The following is a 14,094-nucleotide window of genomic DNA, read 5'->3' as shown; positions in this document are numbered from 1 at the left end:
GCATAGGTTTCCTACCTTCTGATGTGTGAACCTTGCAATCAGACCATATGAAGAGATCAACCCTTCTGAAAGGCACAGGCCATAGACTTCCTTGAGTTCGCTCCTATCTGAAAATAATCTTTTCAGAAAACTGCACAGCCTTTTATGTAAACATCTCCCCAAAACAGATAATCCACACTAGATCACACATGATAAGACACGTGCCCTGTTTCTCTGGACTGGATGTTCCCAGCTCCAGCTTCCAGCTATCACCTCTTATTAGAGACTTGCCCACTGCCTGCAGCTCATCCCCACAATGCCATTCCTGCAAGGATCCCGAGCCACTGATCAGGATGTCACCGTTCAACCTTTGGGGTTTCCAAGGGGACAACGAGTGGGAGCTGACACAGGTGACAATGCCACATCCCTGGCTCCTGGCTGTCAAACACTGTACTCAGCCATAGGAAGAACACGCAGCTATTTGCACAGTTCATCAAACCACTCAGATCACACGCTGCTAACGAGTCCTTTTCCTTACTTAACACTCCCCATCGTGGGTCATCAGTAGCAGTATCAGTTTAGGGGTTTGTTCCAGATCATCATGGGAGGCAGCACTGGAATGGAGATGGCTGGAATGATCCATGAACTGGGCTCAGCAGTGAGTCACCCACACACAGCCACACCCCCAGGCCCCACTCCTGTACAATGCCCCCCTCATACCAACAGCGGTCACTGCCGATGCTGGGCCACGTCGTGATCCCAAAATCCTAAACAAGGAGCACGGATCAACCACCTCCAGACACCTTATTAAAAACATCAGCTGCACAAAGCTACATTCCACAAGCCTGTACTGACCAGTAGCACCAGCCACCCTCCTTGGCTCTGTGTTAATCACTCCATTATTCACATCACAGGCCTCTAATTACGTGGGTCTCCCTGTGAGCCTTTTAATTATTGGTGCATTCTTTTTTCCCTGTCCTCTTGGATTTCTCACAATTATCCAAGATTTAATGGCAGGAAGATAACCCACAACATTAATTGCCCATGGAACATTTTGGGCAACATTAGGATCCAGTTGATCTGCAATAAAAATGTGAAATAAGTTGCTGTTATTGAATATGCTCCTTAGCTCTTTTCCTATCATCTTGCAAGTGGGAAAGCTTAAATCATGAACAATTTTAGCTCGCTAACAGAGATGTTTCAGTTATATTTAGCCCTTCTAAAAGGGCAAAGTACTTGGAAGATACACACTTATTTGGATGCTTAAATATATTTCCAAGAATATGCTTCTTCACATATATTTGCTAGGTGACTAATCGCTCTGCTTGGTTCTTTTTTGAAATGTATGCTGGAAAAACACTAATTAACTTCATAGTTTCATCAAATCCAGGAGCATTTAAAAAACATTCTTACTGTGAGGGATGCAGGCAAAAGCAAGGTCTGACACACAGCTTTACCAAGGAAGTGCTGCAGAGAGTGACACTTGCATGCAAGCAACTATGAGTTCCCACCATGGACAAACTGCACATATTAAGCTACTAAACAGAGTATCAGCAAATAAAATGTGGTGAACAGGAAGTAACTCCCAGCAAGCACCCCAAAAAAATCCACATATTCAGTCACTCAACTGGTGTCTTGATGTGCACACAAGGCATTTAGCTTTAAAAAAAAAAAAAAAAAAGACAAACAAATGGCAAAACAAATCTAAGCACAGATTAAGGAAGCTGACAAACCACTTACGTTAGAAAATGTCTTTTAAAAGAATTAAGAAGCGGTCCTTTTAAGAAGAATTACAAAATTTATGACAGGACTTGCCACAACCAGATACAGTAGCCTTTAGGATGGACTTTCATTGTAGTTTTTGAGATGCAATAGATGGTGAATAGCACCTACCTTGAATGTTTACAAAGTTTACGAGGTCTATTATGCAATTTCCGATCCCAATTCTCTGGGTCACTGGAGTTACTGTCATAAGGATGAGGCCGTCCTGCCATTCCACTGCCAGCTTCCTCACACTACTGCTCTGAAAAGCACACATGCAGCACTCACAACCTACATTAAGAGAGCAGTGTTTACCTTTAAGTAAAGCCACACAGGAGAAAAAGGTAAGACATGCAGAATTAAGTGTTGTTAGGCTTTGATTTTTTTTTAAATGCAGATTACAGAAAACAGGAAATACTGCAGCACAACTCCGAAATTGCATGACAGTAACATTTTATACATTTTGCTGATACCTGCACTGAAAAGATCATTTTGTTACAGGAAACATAGTTCTGTAAATGCTGGCAGGCAACTTCACTTTTGCAACAATTAATTTCACTGCATCCAAACAGAAAAGTCACTGGTTATAAAACACAAGGCAAACACATCGTAATTTTGTTCCAAATGTATAAAGTTAATCCAAAGAAAGATCCCAACTGCAGAAAAGAGACCAACAGTTTCACAATTTGAATGGCAAACACAGTTAGCAGTTATGTCTGAGACCTCACTCCAAAGTGGAATCTACAGCAATCCCTGGAAACACTCAGTGTGGTTCAGTTCCACCGACTCCTGCAGAAAAGTCGCACTTAAAAATTTAATAAAAATAGACAGAGTAAGCTCCCCTTCCTTCACTGGGATGTGATATTAATGTTCAACTCCCACTAAAATCCACTCTGGGATCAAAACACCTTGTGGTTGTCAATAAGGACAGCCAATCTTAAAAGGCAGGTGTTCAAGTCATACCTATAAGTGATGGTTGTGCCAAGAGAGTTGTACAATTCAGAATGATCTGGTTACAAAAACGAAAAAGCAGCCACAAGTGAGCAGCTGATGATTGTACAGCAGCTGGAAAATAATCAAATTACAGACATATAAACCTGCTAAGTAATGGAAAGGTAGGCTAATGTTTCTTTAAAGTTTTAAAGTAAATATTTTAGAAACATTGTATCTCCACCTCACCTCCCCTTAATATATTTCTGTTACATTCAGTGAAGCTTATCCTGTTTGGAAGTGAGTCCCGAAAGAATTGAGACTTCTTTAAAACAAAGTTGCTGCTCAAATAAACTGTCCCTTTAGTCATGGAAAATAGAATAACTCTTCTGTCAAATTTAGATTCTCCTAGCTAAATTTAGACCCAAAAGTTTTAGTTACAGCAGAAGGGTAGAGAACAAGCTCCTTGAAAATGTTGGTTGCACAGGAGTTTTTCCTTCATGTTCAGGTCTAACCAACAAAACAGATTTTATACAAAGTATACAATCTCCACCACAGGGTTGGGTCTTTCTCCTGTTACAGTTTCTATAATTAAACACATTTTGATTGGAAGACTGGCATGGTCAGGTGTCCATATAGAGTCAGGAAAAGGAAAAAACGTTTTATTTAAAATTACAGGAACTCTGTCATGCAAAAAAAAAAAAGGCAAAAAGCTCAGATAAGCATTTCATGGTGTATTTACCTAGAAATTCAGGTTATCAAAGTACAATGTGTGTGAGGATATTACACAGAGGTTATAGGACCCACACACATTTATCAGGAGCTTAACAAGGAGAAACCTATGACCTATGTCAGAACAGAAAAAGCATTGTTAAGGAGACAAAGGGAAGGAAGGCTGGTTTATAAATCCAGTTGTGAGTTACTCCAGCAGCAGTCATTCCAGCTTAGGTGCAGGATGATGTACACAGGCAACACAAAGACAGAGACAGCTTTTATCCCGAGTTGAAGTGAATTCTGTCCATTGAGTCACTGGAGCAAGATGCACAGTGAGTCCTGCTACCGTGGCAACAACATCGTGTGGGACAAAGAGCCAAGACCAGGAATGCCCCAGAGGATGCCACAGCTGCCCCTGTGCAATCACACCCAGCTCCTGACCATGGCAGGGTCCCGTTTACACTCCCGTTTGCCGGAGAACCACGCGGCTCTTCACCAGCTTTTGCTCCTCTCCACAAACTCTCTTCCCTTTAAAACCGTCTAAAAACCCCCTCAGGCACAGACCAAAGCAGGTGCCTTGGGCATCCAGCACCCAGTTCTTGCTGAACAGACACCAATACTTGAATTTAGCTTTTGTACTGGGAAGGTGTGCAAAGAGCAGCTGTTTTTAGGAGAACTGCAGCTGAGAAGCCAAAGTCACTTCCTTAAACTGTCTCACGCTTTCTGCCTTCTCCCCATCTCTCTTACAGCGAAAATTCAACAGGAGGGTCCAGGTCCACACACACTTCAAAGAAAAAGCCTGCTTTAGGTCGGCTCAGCTCCTCAATCTCCTTCGCTATGCAGCTACACTGAAGCCACTACAAACAACAGATGACACAGGAGGACAGAAACAAACAGATGGAACTGCTCCTCGTGAACACCAGCATTCCCTTTTCCCAGCTTAAAGCACCCGAGGAACCCCAGCAGAGTCACTGATGGAGTACCAGACTGGCACACAGCTCAGAAAAGAAGATAAACAATCCAAGTGTCCAGAGCTACAGCTTGTGAAACCTCTTATTTAGCTCCAAGCATGTCACACTACGAACAAGAGACAGTCCTCCCTCCATCCTCCACTCCACAGTTAACATTTCAACAATCTCAACAATTAACATTTCTCTTAGAAACGATCTGCTGTAACACAGCCAGTTTTTCTCCCTGACCACTGCTGACAGTGCTGCTGTGTGGATTATAAACAAATGTATTTATCGATTTTATTTCAAGTTTTAACAATCCTGTAAGACTATAAATAAGGAACTGAATTCTTTTATGTTTTTCTCTATTGAAAATAGTTGGGGTTTTTTTAATTAGCAAATGCTTTATATATTATGTACAGTAACTAGTCATCTTGATTCTTTTTAAACAATTCTGCAAAACCACTGTTTTTCTGCAATAGAAAAAGAATGTTTCGACTGTGGTTTAATTTTCTCTCTCTTTTTTTTTTTTTTTTCACAGTGGGGGGAATAAACAAAGCATGTTTTCAGGACACATTCTGACCTTGTGTGTAAAAAAACCCAAAAACTAAAAAAAAACAACTGCAAGAGTGCATGGTCACAAATATTACTCAATGCCTTCCACGAAATCAAGGAACTGCACCTGAAATGTTGGTAGAGGGGAAAAGGCACTGGGAACACAGGAAATACAGAATCAAATCCAAATACCTCCAATAGATTACACAACACTGACACGTTGGCCCAAATGGTTGCCATCCTAATTAGCTGACAAGCAATTCTCCAGGTGTAAAGAATGATTTCATACCCTTCTGCAGAAAGCTAATGCTCCAGAGAATCCTCACAAGGAGTTATAGGAAATCAGGAAGCAGACTTCAGTTTTCAAAGCTTTCAACATAAACAGCTGGAACACTTCAGATTTGCTAACATCAACCTGAAGCCAGAATCATCACTAATTTATGAAAGTTGTAGGCTACTGAAATACAAGGGAATCTTAAAGACAGACACCCAGTGGGTTTGAAAAGCTAAAAGTCGATGTGGTAGAACCACTGCAGGCACTGAAAAATAGAGTAATTAATGTGTTTACACCACTACTTGAAGAGCTCATGAAAAGATGTATCCTACACTATCCTGTGATAGATGCTGAACAGATTATTTGAAGTGATACCTAAAGCATATTCGGTTCTGTGCCATGACAAAATACAATGCACAAAAGAGGCACAGCAGATTAAGCAAGATTTAGACAACATCAGATGCTGGACAGAAGTGGACATATACTTTGGTGAGATGCAGGACTTGCAGTTTTCAAGGTACTGCAGGTTAGGGGAGGCTGGAGAAAGCTCTTTGGAAATCCTTGAGCAAAGAAGCAAAGCTAATCTCAACCAGTATCAACACATTTCCAGCCAGCCACATGATGTTTGTTGAGAATATTGTGGGCTGCAAAGCTCTGGAGTCCTACTAAGAAAGATGATTAAAATATCCTGAATTTCTTCTGGCCACCAGCTCATCGGGTAGAACAAAGAACTGATTGCTCCAGCTGTCAGTACTGAAGACAACATTCAAATAATGAACACGTAGCACTTCAGGCATCTACTCAGCTCTAAGCTTTGGTCAGAAGCATTTCCCAAAGCAGGGCAGGTTTCAGAAGCTTGTCTGCTCTAACCTGCCCCTTCAGCAAAATCCACTGCAAAGGTGAACCAGGATAATCAGAAAGCTCCAGCAGACAAGTAATGAGGTAGGACAGAACCTGGTATTAGTTGTGACAGAGAAACTCAGATTAAATATTTAGACTTTCTGTAAGGGGTGACAGTCTGCTGTTCACTGCCTCTAGTCATCAAAGCACAAAAGCAGCAACAACAAAAAGGAACTTACAAGTCAGATTCCCTGGGAATGCAAGCACAGTGACATTGCATCCTAATTAAAAAATGCAGTTCAAAGGACATATGCTCATAATGCAAACACCACATATCATGGAAATCCATACCTGTCAAGTGAGCTTCTTGCAAAGCAGTGCAGAGATCAGGCACAATTCAGCCACATAAAGCAGCTTTATAAACTATCACCACTGAAATGTTACCAAACTGACACTGATTAAAGCACAGCCAAGAGACATCCTTTGCAATACAGTCTCAGCATTAACATAGAAGGTCAGGATTGAAGCTTCTCTTAATGAGCAAATAAAAAGGAAAAAAAAAAAATAGAGTAGTCACAGGCAGCTGATGATATTCCTAACTATAGAACCATAAACAACAGATATCCAGTGACTATCCTGCAAGATTTAACTTTATAATTCCCAAAGGGAACGTGATGATAAAACAGCTATTTGACATTGGAAGACTGAAAAGCAAGAGGCAGATGACTCCCAGCTCCCCCTCTGCACTAGGATTCACCGTGTGAAATCTGCCAAGGTCTGCCCACAAAAAGCTCAGTGGATTGAGCAACTTCTCCCACCAATTCTCCAAGCAGAATCCTGGTTATCACTGCAGGAAAAAGGAGCAGAACCCAACTCCTTGCCACTACCAGTGGCCCCATGGTCTGTGGGCCAGCAATACACAGAGCAGACAGACACAGGGCTTCATGACACTCAGCACCAGGGATGAGATGAAGAGAATCAGAGCATCAAACAGATCTCCTGAAGAAATAAGTGAGGTCTATACCCGTGGCTGTACCCAGCAGTAACAACACACCTCAGTGAGCAAGAAAATTCTCACACAGTTTTTCACATCTGAAATGAATTATAAATTAGCTTCTGATCTTATACATATAAATACTTTTATTGATAAGCAAGAGCACCAGGCCAAGATTTAAACAACACTGCTAAAGCAAAGCTGTGCTGAAAGAAATTGGCTCATAATGAGCTTTTGATTTCTCTGTGTGCACACAGGACAAAGGAGCCCCAGCCTCAAGAACACAAGCTATGAAAACACCCAGTTTATAACAAAGTGACAGAAAAACCAACAGGGATGACATCTGTTACTAATTTAACAAGTCATGTCATCCACACATCAGCTGTTCACCATTTGCAAGAGCAATTGTGCCTTAGAGGAAAACTGGGCTTCAAGAAGGAATCTAATGTGTGATATGAGAGCTGCTCCACCTTGTTGTCCTTCTTAACCCCCACCTTCCCTGGCATTAACACACTGGGCAAAAGCACCTACACAAATGTGCTGGAAAAACTTCCAAGAGCAGCCTCAGAGAGCACCACTGGCACAGACAAGATGTACAACGAGGTTTTGAGACAGAAATGGCACAAATCAAGAGGGAATATTCAAAGGTTGTTGGCAGGAAATCTGTGTGTCTTAAAAAGAAAATCTCTGATATCTTGCAAGAGACCCAGTCAAAGACACACTGACAGACCTGCAGGATGCACACAGTGGAACATCTTCCTTAATTACAGAGCAATAGGAAAGAAAGGGGGGGGGGGGAAAAATCAAGCAGTTCCTTTTGACTGTACTGGTGCTCAGGCTACAGGAACTCAAGGCAACCTACACACGATGATGCAGAGGCACGTTTTTTTAGCTCACATAAAAGATAACAGATGTGAACTATCAGCTTATGGACTGTGAATAGTGTGATAGCTGATGACTGGGATTGTATTTCTGGGACATCTAATTCAATAGGAAACCCAGGAGAGAGAAAGAGAGGGAGTGTATTCCAGGGAAAGGATCAACAAAGCTGAAGGAACAGAGGTAAGTACTCTTTAAATGAATCACAGCAGATGATTCACGAGGAACACAGGCAAACAGAAGCGAGGAGAACAGCAAGGACAGTCAAAAAGGCTACTGAGAAACCAGATTTTAAGCATGTACTCAAATTTGTAAGAGGCAGCCAACAATAAAGAACAAAAAGATACAATGCTCAACCACTACTTTGGACAAAGAAGCCCCACAAGTGACAGGAACAAACCTGGGAGAGGTCTATGATGGAGCTGGATCCCAGTTCTGAAAGAAAAGAGTTCTAAAGTGACACAGTGGATGGGATCAGAGATAAACAGCAAAAAGATGCAGAAGCAATAGCTAGAAGCAAAAGTGAATTTAAAGAAAAAAACCAAACAGGCAACTGCAACACATAATTGTGCTATGACAGATTTATCACACAAGCAATTGGTATTTTCTGCAAATAAAATATGCTGACGTAGAAAAAAAAATATGACAAAGATACCGAACTCATTACGAAATCGTTTGAGTGAGTAAATCACTGCTCACGGATTATGTAAAATAAATGTGCTCGGGAATTAAACGACGGCTGTCAGGCAGTCCTGAGCAACAATACTGTCTCTGCACAGGCCTCGCAGTGACGGCAGGTCCTACCAGTAAACGATACATGACGAAAAGCATCAATTTAAGCCGCGTCCAGCGCGCTCATTGACCCCTCACGGAACGGAGCGGCCGCGGGGGCTGAGGGGTGGAGGGGGCGGGTAAATCCGTCTGCGGCGTTTCTGGGCTGAAAAACCTTCAGCACGCGGTCAGCGAGGCTGCCCGGGGAGGCCGCGGGGTCTCCCCCGCTGGAGACATCCCGGACCCACCTGGACGCGCTCCTGTGCCACCTGCTCCGGCCGGCCCTGCCCGGGCGGGGGAGGTCGGGCAGGGGGGTTGCCTTCCCACCCTGCGGGTTCTGTGGTTCTGCGGTAGGGGTTCCCCGCGGCGAAGGGTCCCACACGCCCCGGCTGCGCCCCCTCAGCCACCCCCTCCCTCCCTCCCTCCCTCGCTCACTCACCGGCCGAGCCGCGTCCGCTCCCGCCGCCCCGCCAGGCCCGGCGCACCCGCCGCCACCTCTCGCGAGAGCCGCCCCCGCTGCCGCGGAGGAGGCGCTGGCGGAGGCGCCCGGATCTCGCGAGAGCCGCGGGACGCCGTTGCCAAGGGAGCGGCGCGCGGCACTCCCTGAGGGGGCGCGGGGGGGGGGAGAGGGAAAGAAGTGGGGGAATAAATTCCCGCGTGGATAAAAACCGACAGGGGAAAAAAAAAAACCAACCAAACAACCGACACAACAAAACAAAAACCGGACGAGTGAAACGTTAACAAAGCACAAATTCCCGCAAACAGGAATAGAATAAAATACACTGATAGAAACGTGATAAATCCTCCCCGCCGAGCGTGGGGGGCGGCCAGTGTGAGGGGCCGGGGCGGTGCTGGAGGGCGAGCGCCGCCCGCCGGCGGTGGGGAACGGCGGGGCTGTGGAGCCGGGATCTCCTTGTGGAGCCGGGATCTCCCTGAGGAGCCTGGAACTCCCCGTAGAGCCGGGATCTCCCTTGTGGAGCCGGGATCTCCCGTGAGGAGCCTGGAATTCCCCTGTAGAGCCGGGATTTCCTCTGAGGAGCCAGGCTCTCCCTGTGGAACCGGGATCTCCCTGCAAAGCCGGGATCTCCCTGAGGAGCGGCACTGAGGGGATGATAGCGGCGCAGGTATCACATAAGAGAGTTTATCTAGGCGAGCTGGCGTCTGATATCTCAAGCTTCATCCTAAAACCCATTCCTGATTTAAATTACAACTGCGTGTTTGTACAACCCTATAAATTGTACAGATTCTGTGTAATCTGCAGTCTATTTAGGAATATAATGTAGTGAACGTGGCTCTCATTCCACGATACCCCAGCAGAACTACCGTGTCCCGCAGTTTAGGTAACTTCAGTGCACTGGAGTGTTACAGGTGTTGAGAGGACACCGAACCCTTTGCAATCCTCATGGGATTGAGGAGGGAGAATAAACCAACACCGAGCACCAGCTGTATTCAGATAGCTGAAAGATGAGATTCGCATTAAAAAGAACATTTGTCTCTCTTCTAAGATATCTTCTACTGCATAGTTATTAAGCATCATATATTAAGCAGGGCTTGACTTCCGTTTCAGGTGAAAGGATTGTGGAACTCCAGATAATCAGTATATTGAAGCAAATTTGAATTAGTGGGCAGTTTGGGAGGAGAAAGACAAGGACCAAACCTCTGCTCAACTTTTTGAGTGTCCGTCTGTTCTCTGTGCACTGTGGGAAGCCAGTCCTGTTGCACATGGGATATTTTGGGGAAGCCCCACTCTGAAGACCAACCACCATATATGGGATCTTACCAGAATCTCTTAAACCAGATTTTAAGAGATTTGGACCAGACTTCCCAGGGAAAACATGCAGGTAAGAGGGAACATGAATCTATATCCTACTGATGAGTATATCCACTTTGAGCAGGGGTTCTGATTTAATTGCTGGTAGAGGAACTTGATTAATTTGTTGTCAGATTCCAGAGCCTGGAACTGTACAGGCAATGCTTTTTGTATATTTTAGATCCTCCTCTTTCAGTGACACCTAAGGAGTTTTGATCTCAGGATTCAGTGAGTGTACACCTCTGGACTTGCCTGTGGTGTACACTGAGGATCTGCATTAGCAGATCTCACTGCTTCAGACAGGGAACATTAGACAGACAAGTTGTACTCCTCATGCTCCTTGGGGAGAGGAGGGGAAGAGGGGGCAAGAGAGCAAGAATTTGTGCCTTTGCTACACCAAAATACCCCACAAAGAACAGAAGCTTTGCTACAATATACAGAAAACGTGAATCTGTTAAATGAATTCTCTTTTTCCATCCTTTAACAATGGTCACAGAGATAAACCACAAGGTTCTAGAAATCCAGCAGCAGAACAATGAGGGCCAAGCAGCTCTCACAAAAGCTGTCAGAATGTGCTAACAAGGCGAGGAGTCAGATGCCACACGTTTAGCAGTGAACTGAGCAACATGAAACAGTAGCATTTACAGCAGCCAAAGTCAGAAGCAGCTTAGAAAGCCAAATCACAGGCAGTTAAATCTCCAGTGGTAGGATCTCACAAATTATCTTGTTTCTATTTGACTTCATGTGATTCTGGCTTTGTCAATTTTTCATTGGTTTTTTTCCACTTACTACTGTTTTACTCCCCCTGAGAATGGATATTGATATTAGTGCTTTTTCTTTCAGTGAGTCATCAGTGAGAGATGTGATTATCTTTCTTTTCAGTGAGAGAATTTTATAAAAACCAGGTGTGTACAACAGATGTGTGTCTGCATGGGATAGGTCTTGGAGCACACAGGTCTTGGCAAAAAGCCCTTGTCAGATTATAAAGCAAGGTGATCCTCCCTCTCTGCTCAGCCACACCTCGAGTATGGTGTCCAGTTCTGGGCTCCTCAGCACAAGAAAGACAAGGAGCTGCTGGAGAGAGTCTAGTGGAGGCCACAAAGACAAGTAGGAGTCTGGAACATTTCTTCTATGAGGAGAGACTGTGGGAGCTGGGCCTGTTTAGTCTGGAGAACACTGAGAAGGGATCTACTTAATGCATATAAATCTCAAAGGCAGGTGCTGAGAGGATGTTGCCAGATTTTTTCCAGTGGTGCCCAATGACAGGATGAGAAGCAATGGCCAAAAACCAAAACACAAGAAGTTTCACCTCAATATAAGGAAGAACTTCTTTCCAATGAGGCTGGCAGAGCACTGGAACAGGCTGCCCAGGGAGATTGTGGAGTCTCCCTCTCTGGACACGTTCAGAACCCACCTGGACATGTTCCTGTGTCACCTGCTCTGGGTGACTCTGCCTTGGCAGGGGTTGGACTGGATGAGGTCCCTTCTAACCCTGATGATTTTGTGACTGTGATTCTGTTTCCTCCCTCAAAAGGAAGTATGTGCACAGAAACCACATCCCTCAGGGAGTGAAGAGGCCTTCTAGAGACCCCTCATTTTTGGAGGGTTGATCCTGTGGACGTGAAGGGTTGTGGATCCAATACTTTTTTAACTTCATCTCACTCTAAGGGGGGGCTCTGAAGTCTCCTCTGAGTCTGTGCTGGCTCGCTTAGTGATTTACACTGTTTGCATGCAAGTACACAACCTGGCACATGCTTAAGACACATTCCAGTGTGGGAAGAGAGCTCAAACATCCTCAAGAGCAATGCCAATGTCTCCCCCAGTGACATTTCCTGGAGATGAGATTTTGGCTCACAGTGGCTCAAAGCTCCGTATTCAGCCATGGGCAAACTCAATTCTTTGCCTCTTTCCTTGTCCTCTCAGAAAGATGGGTAGGCAATACCATTTCTCTCTCCATACTGTTCACTTGACATACCTTTATCGTGTCTCTTTTGATTCATTTCTTTTCTCACTGACATCATTACCATTTATTATCATATGTAAGTGTTTCAGTGGTCCTGTTATTTCCTACCATCCTCTTTCTAGTCCCCTTAATCCCCCTGTGCAACCAAAATTGCACGTTTGTCCAGGTGAAGATGAATTTTTTGGTATCAAAGTATTTTTTATAACATCCTCTGCCCCACTCTGAACCTTTTTCTGTTTTAACTGCTGCTACACTGATCAGAGGTTTAAGCTGAAAAGCCGTATCAAATCTGTTTTCTAGATATTTAGTAGGTAATTTCATTCAAATTACATCTTATTTCTGGTGGGCATTACCCAGCACTGATTAATCTGCCACTGTGCTGTCTTTAGTCCTGAAGAGTTATATTGTAAGTGTACAGAAAGTTTAAATATTTGTGTAAGCATCTTTCATCTACTGGAGAGCTGAAGATTTGGAAGAATAAGTTATTTAGAAAATAGAGTTCTTTGTTTAGGTCAAAATGCAAAAGTTTATGATTTTGGCACTTGAAGATTACGTAGTTGCTGCACGTGTCATCATTGTAAGGGGACATGAATAAGTTTGTGCTTGGTAAATACCTTTTGTTTAACCACCAAAGTGATTTTGTGTGCAGGAAAGATGAAAGCAAAAATAAAAATTGCTCTCACCGTTATTTTTGTATTTATATTGCTGCAATAAAATAAAATGGCCTAATAGTCTTGTCCCAAATGCTGAATTATATCAGAATAGTCACAGGTCAGTCAGGTATTATGCTTTAATGTAATGTCCAAGAGCTTTTGGTCCACTTTATTTGGTAATACATAAGTGAGACATAGGTACAAAAATGCAATTTTATTTATTTAAGTTAGCACAGATGTCTGATAAAAGAATAAATAGAAAGTGCACTTGAAGGCCTCGATTCTACAACCAGACAAGTGGCAGGGAGCCCTTGCCCAGACACCCCATCTGCTCGTAGCACCAGGGGCCTTTACATTGATAGAGGTACAGCCAAGATGATGAACTACAGCTCACTAGTTACAGGTCTCTAGCCTTCAGCAGATTGAATTTATGTGTGTAATGATTGAGGAGGTTTTTACCGGGCTCCCCAAGGCGTGCTAGACATCAAACAAACAAATAAGGATCAACATGGGAACATAAACGCGGCCACTTCGGCTCAGAGCAGCAACTCAACCGGGTTTGAGCTCCGGCAGGTTTGGAGGCAGCCACCATTCTTCCTGCTGAGAAAACTTCCTGATTCTTCAGAACTCACTGAGGATCCCAAACACATCTGTGCCTATGCCATGCAAAATAATTTTGTAGTTGCTGCTTTTTATGTTACTGTCGTAATTGATTTTTTTTCCCATCCATTTCTTTCTTAGCCTTGCTTAGGGTTTGAGTGTATTAGAGATCATGGTTCCTCTCCCAGCATGATTTCTGCATGTTAATGTTTCTCCTTTTGGAGACTTGGAAACCATGAGATCCTAATTCTACAAAAAAATTGCATATGGAAATGAGTGATTTTATTTATGAGAGCCACTGCTCTCACAAACAAAAATTACTTACACATGAGGCCTAACACTTCATACAGGAATTCAGAGATATGTAGTTTATAGAGAAAATGAGGGGCAAAAAAAAATTATATTGTAAGATTTTTGTTTC

At 43.6% G+C, this 14,094-nt stretch overlaps 1 protein-coding gene across 5 annotated transcripts in view; it reads right to left on the bottom strand.

Moving 5' to 3' along the window:
* Positions 1 to 9,156, bottom strand: part of BTBD10 (BTB domain containing 10) — a 28,110-nt gene extending 18,954 nt beyond the window's left edge. The window contains exons 1-2 of one of the 5 annotated variants that reach the window (XM_027651375.1): positions 9,087 to 9,156; positions 1,873 to 2,031 (exon numbers count right to left, since the gene is read on the bottom strand). In XM_027651375.1, coding sequence (XP_027507176.1) covers positions 1,873 to 1,973 — 101 coding nt within the window. In that variant the 5' untranslated portion in view covers positions 1,974 to 2,031; positions 9,087 to 9,156. Of the gene's footprint in view, positions 1 to 1,872; positions 2,032 to 8,276; positions 8,313 to 9,086 lie in introns of those variants that run through there. The other 4 variants (XM_027651377.1, XM_027651376.1, XM_027651379.1 and 1 more) reach the window with 4 other exon arrangements.
* Between the last annotated feature and the right edge of the window lie 4,938 nt (positions 9,157 to 14,094).

The sequence above is a fragment of the Corapipo altera genome, unplaced genomic scaffold (assembly GCF_003945725.1).
Source record: "Corapipo altera isolate COAL_440 unplaced genomic scaffold, ASM394572v1 78, whole genome shotgun sequence".
Taxonomy (NCBI): domain Eukaryota; kingdom Metazoa; phylum Chordata; class Aves; order Passeriformes; family Pipridae; genus Corapipo; species Corapipo altera.
This window is presented reverse-complemented; position numbering and strand designations above follow the sequence as displayed.